The sequence below is a fragment of the Melanotaenia boesemani genome, chromosome 4 (assembly GCF_017639745.1).
Source record: "Melanotaenia boesemani isolate fMelBoe1 chromosome 4, fMelBoe1.pri, whole genome shotgun sequence".
Taxonomy (NCBI): Eukaryota; Metazoa; Chordata; class Actinopteri; order Atheriniformes; family Melanotaeniidae; genus Melanotaenia; species Melanotaenia boesemani.
Window position 1 is genome coordinate 36103641 of NC_055685.1, and position 15387 is coordinate 36119027.

Below are 15387 nucleotides of genomic sequence, written 5' to 3' on the forward strand. Positions count from 1 at the left end.
TTCCGGGTACATTTCCTCCAAAAATAAAATTAATCCACTCAGTCCTCGTGGGTTCAGTGGATGGAAGTAAAAAACGTTTTCGTGTTCATTTATGCAGCCACAAACAGAACAGTGCTTCTGTCGCTTAGCCATGTCCGCTAACGAGGGTTGCCGAAGAGGGAAAAACACTGGGCGCTAGGTGATTTTTAGAGGGCGGGCTTTGAGAGCCGGTAGACGGGTCCATCGCTCTGTGGGGAGTGGTTATTGTCCCTTATGACGTCATAACGTACACGCTTTCAAACAAGCTCATTTCAGCGCTTACTTCCCTAGAGGTGGAGCAGGGGGGAGAGAGAGCGCCTGAAAGAGTTTCACACTTACGGGTCTCCTACACATGCGGGGGGACCAGTATGACTGTTCCAAAACCATTAAAAAGTGAATTTTGCATAATATGGGACCTTTAAAGGAACACATAGCTGAACCTGAAAGCTGAAGTTAGAGCTTTGCCCTTAAGTACAACAACTGCTTTTCATATTTCCCCCAAACACAAAAGATTGTATTTCTGTAATCTGTTGCTTTCTCTCCTCCAGGTGGACCAGCAGCCTTTTCTCCTGGAAACTTGAGCACCAGCAGCAGCGCCAGCAGCACACTGGGGAGCCCCGACAACGATGAATACATCCTTTCCTTCGAAACCATTGACAAGATGCGACGGGTTTCCTCGTACTCATCCCTCAACTCCCTTATAGGTAAAACCATCCAGTAGTTTTAGAGCTCCAGCTCTACTAGTGTGTTAAATTTAATTAAACAGGGAACTCTGAGTATGTTAACCCTGCTACACACACTATTTTTGGGCTGTTTTTGTCCCTATTTTGCCTTATCCCGACCTCGAACAGCCAACGCCCGATCATCATGAGATTTCCCTGTCCAGCTATCATGTGGTCTGAGGTGTGTTATGGGCCGATTTGTCCCCATAATCCTCTCCGTAACAGGTTGTAGCCGACAATCGGGAATATTGAACATGTTTAATATTTCAGAGCTGGTTTCTGAGGAACGCCGACGACTCGTGCATTCTGACTGCGTGGATGGGGATGTAGTACGGAATATAGCCAATCAGAGAGTGAGCTAGCTGGGGAACAAGGAAGTAAATAAAGTTTGTGTTCATGCCGTCTCCAGTCTGTTATTTTTTTCCAGTTCTGTGTCTGTTAACAATAGTCCCAAGACCACCATCATTCCCTTGTCCTAAACATCCTCTTCCATGCTGTGTGTTGTGTTTTCCGATTGGTACTATGTTTTTTCTTCTTCGTTTTTTACCGGTTGTTGTTCTTCTATGTTTTGAGGTTTGTCCGACTCGGAGGACTAGATTGTAGATGAGTTGCGGTACAGCATCGTCGTGTGTGTTGTTCTGTGATTACATTTTCGGAGCACACAGTATGGTCAAAACTGATTTTTTTTTATCTCACGTTTGAGAACTCGACCAGATAAAAAAATCTCATAAGATTAAAAAAATCGTTATGTGTGGACCAGGCTTTATTCATGTTAGGGACCGGTCAGCCTGTGGAAACTTCAAGCACAATGCCTTGAACCCAAGATTTTGAACAGAAAACCTGTTTTATAACAGTGTGCATCATGTGAACGAGGTTACCTTAATACTGTACCAGGTCCTAAATTTGGGTAAAAACAACCTTCAAGAAACAACAACACATGATAAATCCCATCCATGTCATTAACTGAGCCAGAAAACAGGAGGGGCAGCGTCAAATGACGATGGTGTCAAGGAGGAAAGACATCAGAAATCCTCCTAGCGAATGAACTGTTGCTGGCCATCATTCTGGAAAGGGTTATCAGGTCATATGTGAAGTATTTGGTGTGCATCAGTTGTTATTTTTCAACTCAATGTGTCGTAGAGTCAAATATCTGTCTGAAAGCTAAAGCTTGGCTAACATTGCCTACATTGTAAAAGGACAATGAGCCTCATTTACCAAGATTCTGGTAATAATAAAAATCTTTGTATCGTGGATTTGTTCTCAGAGCACTCAGGAGGAGTTCCAGGGAATTAGTTATTAAACTGCACATTATCATCTATTTTAATATAAAACATCAATCTGTGGTACATTTACAATATTCCCAATCCAGAGGAGAAATGAATCTCTTTCACAGCCTGTGAGAAATCTGCAGCTTTTTGCACTTCTACAAGCTGTGCAGCACACAGATGCACACACAGCTCACAAGTCTGGTTAAAGCACTTCAGCTCTGGGTGTCAAAGTGCATCATATAGCAGAGGCGAAATGGCAACTTTCCTCGGGTGTTTTGTCCCAACGGATTAGTTTAAAACAGGAAGTCTGGCCCCACATAAAGCTTTAAGGCTGGTGTATTGTTTTAAATTAAAATTGTGTTTTATCTGTTTATTCATCATTTAAGAAAGAGTCTCTTATCAGCACCAATGATGTAGTTCGAATTAATAAATACATTTTTTATTTCAAACGTACGAAACTATATACAAGAAGAAAATAATAAAAAAAGATTAAATGATAATAATACTAATATTGTATTATTATTCATTTATTATTAGTTTATTTGAAAGGGACAAGTGTATATAATAAACATGTATCACACCAAAACATTTATAGCCAAGACTAATATGCAATGTTCGTCCTTACATACATTACATTACAATACACAAAACAATACATTCAGTCTGAAAATGCAAACATTTTGAAACCCTCTTTAGTTTTTTTTTTAAAGCCCTTAAATCTGGGTCCCGTTTCAATTTAGCTGACAAAGAGTTTCACACTTTAGCAACCTTAACAGAAAAAACTGACCTTCCAAGGGCTGTTTTTCTCCAAGGCTCTTTCACATTCCCACTGGAAGCTCCTCCCGTGATTGACCCCACTGCTCATCAAATAATGACTTTAGGAAGTTAGAAAAAGGAGTGGGAAGAAGTATACACGCTTTTTGAATTCCCACCCCTTTCTACTCATCATGGTTTATATGTCTATATACTACATAATTATCCAAGTTAATAAATATACCAGCTAAATATCCATATCAATAAACATACAGTATTTACTACAGACATACAAATAAAACATATATACTTTACATAAATGGCCAAAATCCATAAATACTAAATAAAAAATATATGTCTTGCTCCAAAATGTTCCACAAAGTCATCCACAGCTGGATATGCACATTTTTTTATATATATTTTGATCTCTCCTTGGATTATAGCTTCCTTCTCTTTCTATAAACATTCTCTGAATATTTTTGGTAATAGATTATTTCTTGCTTTGCACATTATTTGCACTGTTTTAAATTTAACCGTTTTTAATGTGCTTGATTTTATAAAAGGCATGTTTGCTTATTGTCTGTATTCTGCTTTGTTTTTTGTCCTTATTGCTCTTTTCTGAGGTGTGTATGTCAGCTGTAGAATGCTTTTACAGATGTTTCTTCAGACCTCCACACAGCAGAATAGATACGGTGAAAAATACAGAATATGTAGTGACTTATTTTCTCCAAGAAAAACTTACATACATACAGCGGCTGGGACAGTGTTGCACCCTTAGAAGTGCAGAAGGTCTATTTTATGAATGAACTGTGAACTGTACTTGAAAGAGATTATGCAGAAATAAACAAACTGAGGGTCATGTTGGCTCTGAAGGGAAGTGGCGACCTTTTGGCCCCGCTGGGGAAGAAACCCTCAGCCAAGGACAGAAATGGACAGAAGAGCTCTGTGGCCAAATAAAGAGGGTTTACAGATGTGCAAAGGGAATCAGAGAAAAGAGGGGCTGAACCTCCTCACCTACTGCTTCTCTCAGGTGATTGGTGGGCTTACACTAGTCAGTTTGTTTGCCACAGAAAAAGAAAAAGGAGGAAAGTGAAACTTTCTGTGTCTCGTACCTTCTTTCTTACTGTTGGAGTTGCAAACCAGTGGTAGTTTTTCCAGCTTCTCTTCTTGTTTTGTTTTAGGTTTTTTATCCACAAAATGTCAAATAAATCAACCTCAGAACAGCAGATTTAACTCACATTAAAACAGTTTCAGGAAATATAATGAAATTTTCTTTCCCACATGTTCTCTTGGATTTCTACTTTAAATGAATGCAGCCCAACTAAAGTTATCTTAACATCTATCCTCTGAAGAATCAGTCAGATTCTTTGTTTTTTACCCCAACTAATAAACACAGTCTACAATTTTAATCTATTTACACAAACTCATGTACATTTTTAGATGCACATTTTTTTTCTAATAATACTGTGAGATGAAGCCGTTTTACCTTCATCATATCATCTTAGAATCAGGGGTTTATTTCAAATGATGAAATCCAGCTTAAACTGAGCTTCGTCACATCTGCTGATGTGAAGTTTTTCTTTTTTTCAGGCTTATTTGAAAAAAAAAAAAAGAAATGGAAGAAGAAAGAAAGCCAGGAATGAAATTATTGATGAAAGAAAAACAATAAAAGCAGCCTGGCACCACGCTTGCTGTCTTCACCCTTTCATCCAGCAAATCAAACACTCGGTGCTCGTTTAAAGTCTCTTTCACGCTACTTGTGGGACTTTATTGCTGGTATGAGCTTCCTGTTTAAACAGGGTAAACATGTCTCCCTCAGTGCTGCATCCATAAACCGAGCATCAGAAGTGAGTGGAAGGAAGCAAAAAGACCACAACATGCCTGAGTGCAGATTTGTCCTGAATCAGTTCTTTGGTTTTTTGTAATCTGTTGCCACTTAAAACCACTTTCGGCTCATTGTAGACTCGTCAGTCTGGCTTGTTTGTTTTTTGCTCCTATTTTCTGTTTGGTTCGAAGTTATTTTCAGAAGACCTGTGAGGCTTTGTTCTGAATCCCACATGAAAATTGAATTAACTTGTTTCTCTCTTATTGAAATGCCTTTTCTGTTTGAACACATCTACAAAGAAGTGTTGAGGGATGGTTGTCATTGCAGGAGTTTGGGAATAATTGAAGCCATAAATGATGAAAGCAGGAGCTGCTGGACACTGGCCTGCAAGAAAGCAGCAGGATAGAAAAACTGTGTGGGAGGGCAGAGTTGGAGTAGTGATTTATTGACTTACTACTACTATAAAAATGCTACAGCACTGTAGCAGCAACACTCTTGCCTCTGTTTGGCTGCGTAGTGTCAAGGATAAAGAAGTCAGACAAATGCAGCCGAGATTCAGAGCTTTTGGTTTGAATTTTTCAGCTATATTGCGATACTGTCACAGTTTTCTACGGGGTGACTGCAGCTCAAGAGGAAAAGTGGAGGTCTGGTGGTACGATTTCTCAGCCTCTTCAGTCTCTCATGTGTACAGACCAGTGACCTCAGGAAACCAAACCCCAGTTTGCTTCTGATCCTTTAATCTGCAGTCAAATGTGGGTGGCTTCAGTGACTGTTGGCTGTTAGAATCTGTTAATGTAATTAGACAAGACATTTCACCCTCCTTTTGGCATCGCTAGTTCGGCGGTGGTTGCATTGGATTGGCTTCCATGTTTGGGTTAGTCTGCCCCAGAGCATCTGTGGCTACACATGTAGCTTACCGCTGGAAAATATGAATGAGGAGTAAATGAATAATGGATTCACTGCAGAGCACTTTAGGTGCCTTGAAAAACGCTATAGATATCTAGTCCATTATCATCATTACTATCATTAGATATGTAAGACAGAGGAAAAACCACTGGACATCCTGTAAGGCTGTAGAGACTCAGAACGTCTGTGTGAGTGTTTTGTTGTGTGAAAGCTGTTTTCATGCTGAACCAACCAGGAAAGCATTGCCTGTTACAGCCTTACCCATGAGCAGATATAGGCAGATATTAAACCTCCCCTTTCTTAGTAAAACCACAGAAAAGCTTTATTTCTACAAGTATACACCTTTGTGACTCTAAGTAATTGTTCTGATCTCTACCAGTCAGGACTGAGACTGAGACTGCTCTAGTTAAGGTCTTCAACGGCATTCGCTTGAGCACAAATAGCAGAAACATTTCCTGGTGCTACTGGGTCTCAGTGCTGCATTTGACACAGTCGACCAGAACATTTTACTAGCCCGTCTGAAAAACTGGGTGGGACCATTTGGCACGATATTTAGCTAGTTTGAATCCCATTTAAAATACAGGGACTGCGAGACACTTCACCTGTCTTGCCTCCAGTGTCTGACGTATGAATTTTTGGTGGTGGTCGGAGAGGCCGTAGACGTAAATCGACTGTCTGCCCCAGGGCAGCCGTGGCTACACATGTAGCTACTATCACCAAGCATGAATGAGGAGTGAATGAATAATGGATACAATGTAAAGTGCTTTGGATTCCTTGAAAAGCGCTATAGAAATCAATACTTTATCATCATCATCATTATGAAATCTGAGTAAAAAAATAAATAAATAAATAAAACTACACCGTGCAGTGCCACCAGGTCTCCATCTGCATGCTCCCACTCGCCCACATTATGAAGAAACATTCAAATAAAAAAGAAAATAAGTAAATATGTTGTCATTATTATGCTGATGACACACAAATCTACATAACCATCTCACCAGGAGACTATATTTCGATCCAAACACTGATCAACTGCATCAGTCAAATTAAAGATTGGATGTGTCAGAACTTCCTTCAGTTAAACAAAGACAAAACTGAAATATTTGTTTTTAGAGCGAAAGAAGACTTAAAGTCTGCTTCAAACGGCTAAGTTAAAAACCAACAACAAAGCCAGAAATCTGGGAGTAGTCCTGGCCTCAGACCTGAATTTTAGCAGGTACATTAAGGCAGTTGTGAAGTCGGCCTGTTATTACTTTAAAGAACATCTGGAGGATTAAAGGACTGATGACTCAGCATGATTTATGCATTTATCTTTAGTGGACTAGACCAGTAGTTCCCAACCTATTTTCTTTGGGGACCCCCTTTATGCAAGTACTAAAAACCCATCATAAATACTGCTTTCTGTCTGAGCCCGGTCCTTCCATAAAGCCTCAGTTAAAATAACAACATATAACCTTACTTTTTTTCTTAAAATAGGGACAATGTGTGGACATTGATCACAATAGCCTATGCTATTATATGACAACATGAAAGCCCCCTCACCACGGATGAAGGTGTTCTATGCTCGCCTCCTGATTCCTGTGGCCTCATTGATCCAGCATTTGAATTTGTTGCTTTCCGAGACGATGATTTTTGCGTTGTCCCAGTCCATGATTAGTTTTTTCTTTTGCAGTGGTCTGAGGTCTTTACACTGGCTGCCTGTTCGTCAGAGAATAGACTATAAAGTTCTGCTGCTGGTCTAGAAAGCTCTGAATGGTTTAGGACCAAAATACATCAGTGACCTCTTGACCCAGTATGAACCTACCAGAACCCTCAGGTCATCTGGATCCAGTTTCTTATCAGTTCCCAGAGTCAGAACCAGACACGGAGAAGCTGCATTCAGCTTCTGTGCTCCACATGTCTGGAACAAACTCCCAGAAAGCCTCAGATCAGCTGAAACACTCAGTTTATTTAAATCAAGGTTGAAGACTGACCTGTTCTCTGCTGCAATGGAACTAGTTTTTATTTAAAAGTCAAAATCTACATCTGGTTCTTTTAAGCTGGAATCATGTTTTAATATTGTCTTTCCCCACACTGGAACTTTATTTCTTGTATTTTATCTATTTTATTTTAGCATCTTCCTTCTTTTTTTTATTTCATTAATTGCATTTCTTTTAATCTTTGTTTTTTAATGCACTTGTATTGCTTTCTGCGCCCTGCTGTAATGTTAAAGCACTTTGAATTGTCTTGTACATGAAATGTGCTATACAAATAAATTTGCCTTGATATGGTTGATTTGAGGTTTACCTGTTCAGCTTTTTCTTTTTGTGTTCTTGTGAGTCGTCCTGTTCATTTTTTCTTGTGTTAAATCTTCTCCCTGTCGCTCCTATGTACGTTTTTTTCACGTATTTTGCATTTCATCTGTTATGTTGCATTTTTGGTCTGAGTCAGTCTTGTCTTTTGGGTGTACCAGGAGATGTGTGGTGTTGTTTTTGCATTGATTTTGTGTTTTTTCGTTGTTCTCTGTACGTGTTCTCTAATTCCCCTGATGTATGGTTTGGTCACCATGTTTTTTGTTTGGGTTTTGTTCTTTCCTTGATGTTAGTCTTTGTTTTTGACCTGCTGTGCTCGTTTGATTTTGGCCCGTTTTGGATATTGGCAATGTGTCAGTGCGCGTCGTGTTTGTTCTTCTTCCTCATGTCGATCTTTCTGCTCCGTGATGACACTGGCCCGTTCATAAAGTGTCCTGACTACATAAAGTTTGTGTGTTATAGGGTGTTCTGAAGTCCAGAGAAGGTATTGATCGGTGTGTGTGTGGGTTTTCTGTTACCATGATTTTTATACCGCCGTCGTCTGTTGGTGAACTTTCATGTCCAAGAAGTTTAGGGTTCGGTTTGTTTCCTCTTCATGTGTGAATTTGATGTTTCCAGTGCTCTCCATATTGTTCAAATGATCTGAGGTGCTGTGTGTGTCCAGATGTGACTTTCCAGTCTTTTGTTTTCAGATCTTCCATAAAGAAACTGTTCATGATGGCTGACACTGGGTCATGTTTTTTTCTTTATCATGACCTGCGTCCCCTGACCGCACATCACTGATGCAGCTCCCTTAATTTTACACAACCTTAACACAGTGTAACATCATGCCAGTGTTTCATTACAAATCTCTGATCTGTTAATGAATTTAATGGCATCTTGAAGAATATGGTGGGAGAGACTTGAATTCATGTATCCTGGAATGACGCTTATTTTCATGTGTGGAGCCTGAAATCCAACATGCTGAAGGGTTTTACATGGATAGCAGCTAGCAGGACAGTGCTCTCAAAAGCATCAGTTTGAAGCTTTTACATGGTGTAAGTGGAAATGTTTTGATCAACAAAGTCAGATTCATCCCATAGCGACCATGAGTCTGAAGACATTTTTTAAGTGTCCTGCAGCAGTTGGCCAACTGAATCTTGCCATGAATGCTGAATGCCCTGCAACAGTGCTTCTACCAGACTTGTCTCAGCTGACATATTTTGTCTCATCAAGCACTTAAACTCACGTCTGCTGTGTCAGTGCATTTGAGGCTTTCTCTCATATAAAGAGCATCACAGATGTGATTTACAGCTTTGCACAGATTACACGTCCCAGTGGAGTAAATGTACAATGTGCTTCACAGAGGAGATTTTTCTCTGCTTTCCAACATTGTGATGCTTCTTTTTATGTTTCACTATTTAAATCTTAAAACAGCTACAGGGTTAACGGTATTTCATGTCCTCTGCCAGAATTGAGAATGCAATAAAAAGAGCGTTGCCGTGGTTGATTTAGTCGATGTATAACATCTTTATAACATGCATTAATTTTACTCTACGTAAATGACATAAGTGTCCCATCAGGACGAGGCGCCGCTGCAGTTTTCAGCCACTCAGTGATTTTCTTGGCCATGTTCTGTCTTGCGGACTATGAAGAGGTGGTGCAGTGGTAATTTATGTGCATCTGTAATGTAGAGCTGTAGTGAAACGGAAAAGGAACCACATTTCACATTTTTCATCATGCAGCAGCTAGCATGCTGGCTAACTGTTGATAATCGCATCCTGCCACATTAGAACACTCTTTCACGCTTAGACTCTCCAGTTTTTTCCATCTCATCTGCTTCACCTTCTTCATGGTGTCTTTTTTTCCTCTTTGCTGTCCCTTTGGCCGTTCTTTCTCTTTCCCTTATGTCAAAGGACACTTGAGATTCCCTCTTCCTCTTTCCTCCATCAACAAACCCTCTGGCTGCCCTTCCATCAGATTCCTTCCCGCTTCCCTGAGCTCTATCTTTCTTCCTCTTTCAATCAACCCTCACTGGTCTTCACTCTTTGAAACATGGGACTATTTAACCTCCCCTCAAGTGCTCTCTGGTGAGGAATCTCAGAAATAAATGGGTCCAAATTTAAGTCTTTCACTATTCTTCTCAGTACTATACAGGGTTTTTTTGCTAAGAGCGTTTGGAAAAATGGAAACTGCAAGGAGATATTGCTCACCTCTTGGTCAAATTTACTGGACTGTATGAATGGTTGGAAACTTCTGCAAGGAAGCGAACAGGAGAAAATCAGAGAACTGGGAGCAAGAGCTGACTGGAGTGGGAAGAAGAAAACAGGTGACAGAATGAGGCAAAGCTAAGAAAAACAAAAGAAAAAGAACATGAAATGTCAGGGTAAGGCTCAACCTGCTGGTGGTTGAGATTTTAACAATCTGATGCCAGGAGGCGACTCTGCAGGAAACAGCAGAAGACGGAACGAGCTGATGAATTACTATTCAGACAGAAGTGATACCAGAGTTGAGAAATTGAGAAAAAAGAAGAGCAACAGCAGACCCGAACCGTTACCGACAGGAGGAGCTCTGCTTTTGTGACATTTAGCTCCAGTAAATGTAGAAAGCCAGCTGTTTAAACCATGTGTGTGTAAGTGTTTGTGTGTAATAAAGTGCATCAGTGGACACGAGAAGTCATTTATTTCCCTCACAAAACTGCAGTCATAAAGAACAACTGCAAGAAGGAAAACTGAGCAGGACAGAAAGCATTTAGCTAATAAGATGAGCCCTTGAGACATGTAACATTCACTATATTTGCTTGAATTCTCTTTTTCTTTTCTAGGTGTGTCCTTCAACAGTGTTTACACACAGATCTGGAGGGTGCTGCTACATCTGGCTGCCGACCCTTTTCCCGAAGTATCTGATCTGGCCATGAAAGTCCTCAACAGCATCGCCTACAAGGTTTGTTATGTTTGAATCTTTGAAGTTGTTAACACATTTTTCCCCAACATTTTCAACCTGCATGATTGATTTGATTTTACATTGTTACACAAGGTCTCATTTTCAAGAGTGACCTGTTCCAAAATGCACAAGTAGCTACAAATACGCAGCACTGTACAGATAGTTGGTATTCTTTTTACAGCTATCAGTAAGATGAGCCATCATTTTAAAATGACTAAGAATAGAAACAAGACCTCAATGTTGCTTTTTCCAGTGTGCTTAAAATTAGTTTAAAATTCCTGAACAGGATAAAACTAGATAGCTGGGGGGTTATGACTGTACAGTCTGTGTGGCATTTAAGAGAATAAATAAGTCAAAGGATGGATTTGTAAATAAAGTTGTACCAATATCTACATGCAGATAATGATGAGCAATTAACCAGAGCATAAAATGCAGTGATAAATGAGGAGTTTACATCTTGTTATAAATCTTAATGTTCCTTGATATATTGCATCCAACATGTTCAGGGAGCTGCAGAGGAATTAATTTAAACAATGAGCCTCATTCACAAATATCTTAGTACAAATCTTCTTAAAATTATTCTTAAGTTGTTTTACAATAAGCCTACATCAGCTTCATGAATGTATTTGTAGAGCTCAAAGTTGTTCATGTGTTTCTCGTAAGTTGAAAGGATGTGCCTGTTGGCCCTTTTCTGCATAGATTAAATACCATCAATTTTACCATGAAAGTTCAAGACTTACGGGCTGTGTGCAAACAGGCACAGACAGCGGTGAGACAGCGGATGTACACCACAGGAATTTCATGACCCAGCCTACTGTAACCTTTACAGTTTGCAAAGCAAATGCCCACCTGTCGTGGCATCCTTTTGATATGCAGGGTGCCACTGCACTCAGACCCAAAATTGAACCTTGTGGTAGACATGATGCACAAATATCGAAGGAGATGATTTATCCCTGCTTGAGCTCTGATTAGGTTGATAAGAGCTTACCACATTAAGAATTAAAAATTTGAACTAGATTTTTATTGCCGTCCACATCATGAGTGATTCTGAAAATGAGTGTCCTCTAATTTCCTGGAGTGTAATTAAAACAGTGCATGTGTGCTTGTGTTTTCACCACATGGTTACACAGCTAAAACGATCACTTTTCAATGCACACACTCCTTCCTCCCTCTGGCAATTCCTTCCTCCAAAAGGCCATTACTTTTCTGCAAATGCAATTAAGGTCCTACGAGTCCCCCAGGTTTGGTGCAGCAGAGAAGAGTCTAGTTTTTGCTGTGACTCTATAATAACTGCCCTAGTCCACCACCCATCCTCACCACGTTTATAGTTCTGCTTATACCAAGACACTGTTGTTTCCTCGGTTGGCTTCAGACAAGCAGCATCTCAGCTTTGAGGGAATTTTTTATAATATAAAGTTTTCTTCTTTGTATTTTCTGTGATCATTTTCACTAGAATCAGTGCAACAATGAGCAACAGGCATGTTTTAGTTATGTTAAGAACCACTCACTGACACCTAACCCTAACCCTAACCCTAACCAAGCCAGAAATCTGGGAGTAGTCCTGGACTCAGACCTTAATTTTAGCAGTTATATTAAGACAGATGTGGAATCAGCTTGTTATCACTTAAAGAATATATTGAGGATTAAAGGACTGATGACTCAGCAGAATTTAGAAAAACTTGTCAATGCATTTATCTTTAGTAGACTGGACTACTGTAATGCTGTCCTCACAGGTCTTCCTAAAAAGTCCATCAGACAGCTGCAGTTAGTCCAGAACGCTGCTGCTCCAGTCCTCACTAAGACCAAGAAAGAAGATCCTAGAACTCCAGTCCTCAGATCTTTACACTGGCTTCCTGTCTGTCAAAGAATCAACTTAAAAATCTGCTGTTAGTTTACAAAGACCTGAATGGTTTAAGACCAGAATACATTCAGGACTTTCTGGTTCATTATGAAGAAACCAGATCCCGCATGGTCATCAGGTCTACTTCTGTTCCCAGAGTCAGAACTAAACGTGGAGAGGCAGCGTTCAGCTTTTATGCTCCTCACATGTGGAACAAACTCCCAGAAAACTGCAGGTCTGCTGACTCAGCAGTTTTAAACAGGGTTAAAAACTTTTATGTTTGCTGCCTTTTATCAGAACAACTGTTAATTCCTCACTGGAACTTTATTTTTTTCTGTTTTTATTTTACTACTTCTATTTCTTTTAAAGTTTGTTTTAAATGCACTTGTTATTGCTTCCTGCACCCCGCTGTAACGCTGTTAATGTTTTATGTAAAGCACTTTGAATTGTCGTGTGCATGAAATGTGCTGTACAAATCAACTTGCCTGGACAAAAATGAAGACTTGCTTTGTGAAATCAAAAACTCTGAATCCCCAAATTCCCACCTGTTCATATCTATTAACAGTGAAGACATCGATGAATGACCCCTCCACTCCCATTACAATCTTAATTTAATAATTCAGCCTGCGTATTGACAAACCTGGAAGTTACACAAAGACCATGTGTGCACATTTTAAAGAATCTTTTTTCTGCACCGTGTTTTTTTTTCATGGAAAGCACAGAAAGATGTGAACAATTTCCCAGATGAGTCATTATTTACTCCGATTTGTTTGGACTGACTTCTCCCCAGAGTCGATGCTTGTCTTTGCTCTTCGACTCCTCTATCGATTGCAGACATTTCAAGTATCCTCACTTGTTGTAAATTCCGATTAATACTTCTATTGCATCATGGCAAAATTTTACTCTGACTTGTCTTATTTGATTTTGTTTGAGACTCAACCGATTTGTCTCTGTGTTTAATGTGATTTAGGCTTGACCTTGACTGGTTTTGATTAGTTTGAGACGGCTTTTTTTTCCAATTTACTTGAGATTTGAATGACTCAGTTCTGAACGGTCTCGACTGGATCGCCTTCTGCTCCGCCCCTTTCAGTTTCTTAAATAAGTTATCCACCTTCATCACTGCTCAGCCTGGATTACAGTATGCATAAAATCTAAATCTGCTGGTTTGAACTGTGTATCAGCTGTTAACTAATATCTGAGCCAACTATCAAAAAAGGTGTTTTTGTTACTTGCAGTGGTACTTTAGTGGTTTTTAGTTCCCAAAAATCAGTATAAAAATACACCTGATACTCAGCTGTAGATTCATGCATCGCTTATAAGCACATTTAAAAACATCAAGCATTGACCCAAAGCCACCAACCCACCAAATGCAAGTAAAAATTTTATTTTGTCGGGTATAAATTCAGACTTTCTGGTCATTTTGGTGATGAATGAAGCAAACTCTTTCAGTTACTTGTCCTGGCAGTGCTATTACAACATTTCTCATGAATTCTTTTTCATGATGTGTCACACACTCATTTCCTGCCTGCTTGCTTATGCGTACGCTGTAATTTACAAGCTGCTGCCTGAACAAAGTGCAGCTGAACGAGGAGCTAAATGTAAATTAAGTAAGTGACAAATAGAAGGAAAAACAGTTAAGTGGCAGTGGTTGGACGGTGTAAAGAATGAGACTAGTTACAGGAAAGGAAAGGAGGAAGAAGAGAATGTCTCACAAAAGAGGTGAGATCATTTAAGAATTTAAGTAATTTTGTAAAAATATCAATGACTGTAATCTAAAGTTTAAAGCAACACTACTGCTTGGCTTCTGTACATCAAACACACAACAACCAGCAATCAACAGCAACCAGCAATCCATGGTAAATGATTTGCTGTATTTATCTGTCTGTATTTATATAGCGCGCTTTTCTGTACTTTTCTGTACTTGGAATGATACCCAAAACACTATACATTATACATTCAGACATTCAGGCAACAACACACACATATTCACACACTAAGCAGAATTTGCCATACAAGGCGCTAACCACGACCCATCTAGAGCAATTTGGGGTTCAGTGTCTTGCTCAGGGACACCTTGACATGAGCTCCACAGGCCGAGGATCGAACCGGTAACCCTCAGGCTACAAGACAACCACTATACCCACTGAGCCACACCACCCAATAACCAACAGCAACCAACAACCAGCAATCAAAAGCCAACAACAACCACAATGGCAACAATGGCATCAACAACAAACCATCAACTAACAACAACCAGGACCAATAACCAACCAACATCAACATCAGCAACAAATCAACAACACCAAAAGACAACAAATCACCAACAAGGACCAACAAAACAACCACCACACAACCATCGTATAAACAAGGAGCCAGTGAAAGAAGCACAAACATATAAAATGTGGTCTTCATAGATGGTGCCTGCCTGCTTACACCTTTAGAGACCAATCAGAGCAGACCAGGCTTTTCAGGGGGCGGGGCTACAGGATTCAAATCATTGTCATGGGAACTTTAAAGCAACACTATATGGCTTTTTAGACCTAAAATTGTGCTCCAGACTCATTTTGATGGCACACATTCCTGGAATCTTCAATGCTGTGCACCATCCTAAGGCTGAAAAACTGAACTTTTCTTTTTTTCTGTCATGGAGCATCGCTTTAAAAACCTGCCAAAGTTCAGAAGTGAGATTTCAAGTGTAAAAAAGTTAAAGTTAATGCACTGCTGATTTGTTTTTAACAGCTAGAACAGCTCAAGCTGTACCTTTTAGTGTCCGCACACTTGAAAAAAATTAAAAAGAAATGACAGTCTGAACATCTTTAAATTTCTTCTTTTTTTTAAATGA

General features: G+C 39.6%; 1 protein-coding gene across 5 annotated transcripts in view; it reads left to right on the plus strand.

Moving 5' to 3' along the window:
* The window catches only part of rptor (regulatory associated protein of MTOR, complex 1), a 206159-nt gene that overhangs the window by 147413 nt on the left and 43359 nt on the right, over window positions 1–15387 (plus strand). For all 5 annotated transcript variants that reach the window (XM_041982370.1, XM_041982373.1, XM_041982371.1 and 2 more), the window contains 2 exons: window positions 567–722; window positions 10587–10705. In XM_041982370.1, the coding sequence (XP_041838304.1) occupies window positions 567–722; window positions 10587–10705 (275 nt within the window). The remainder of the gene's footprint in view (window positions 1–566; window positions 723–10586; window positions 10706–15387) is intronic.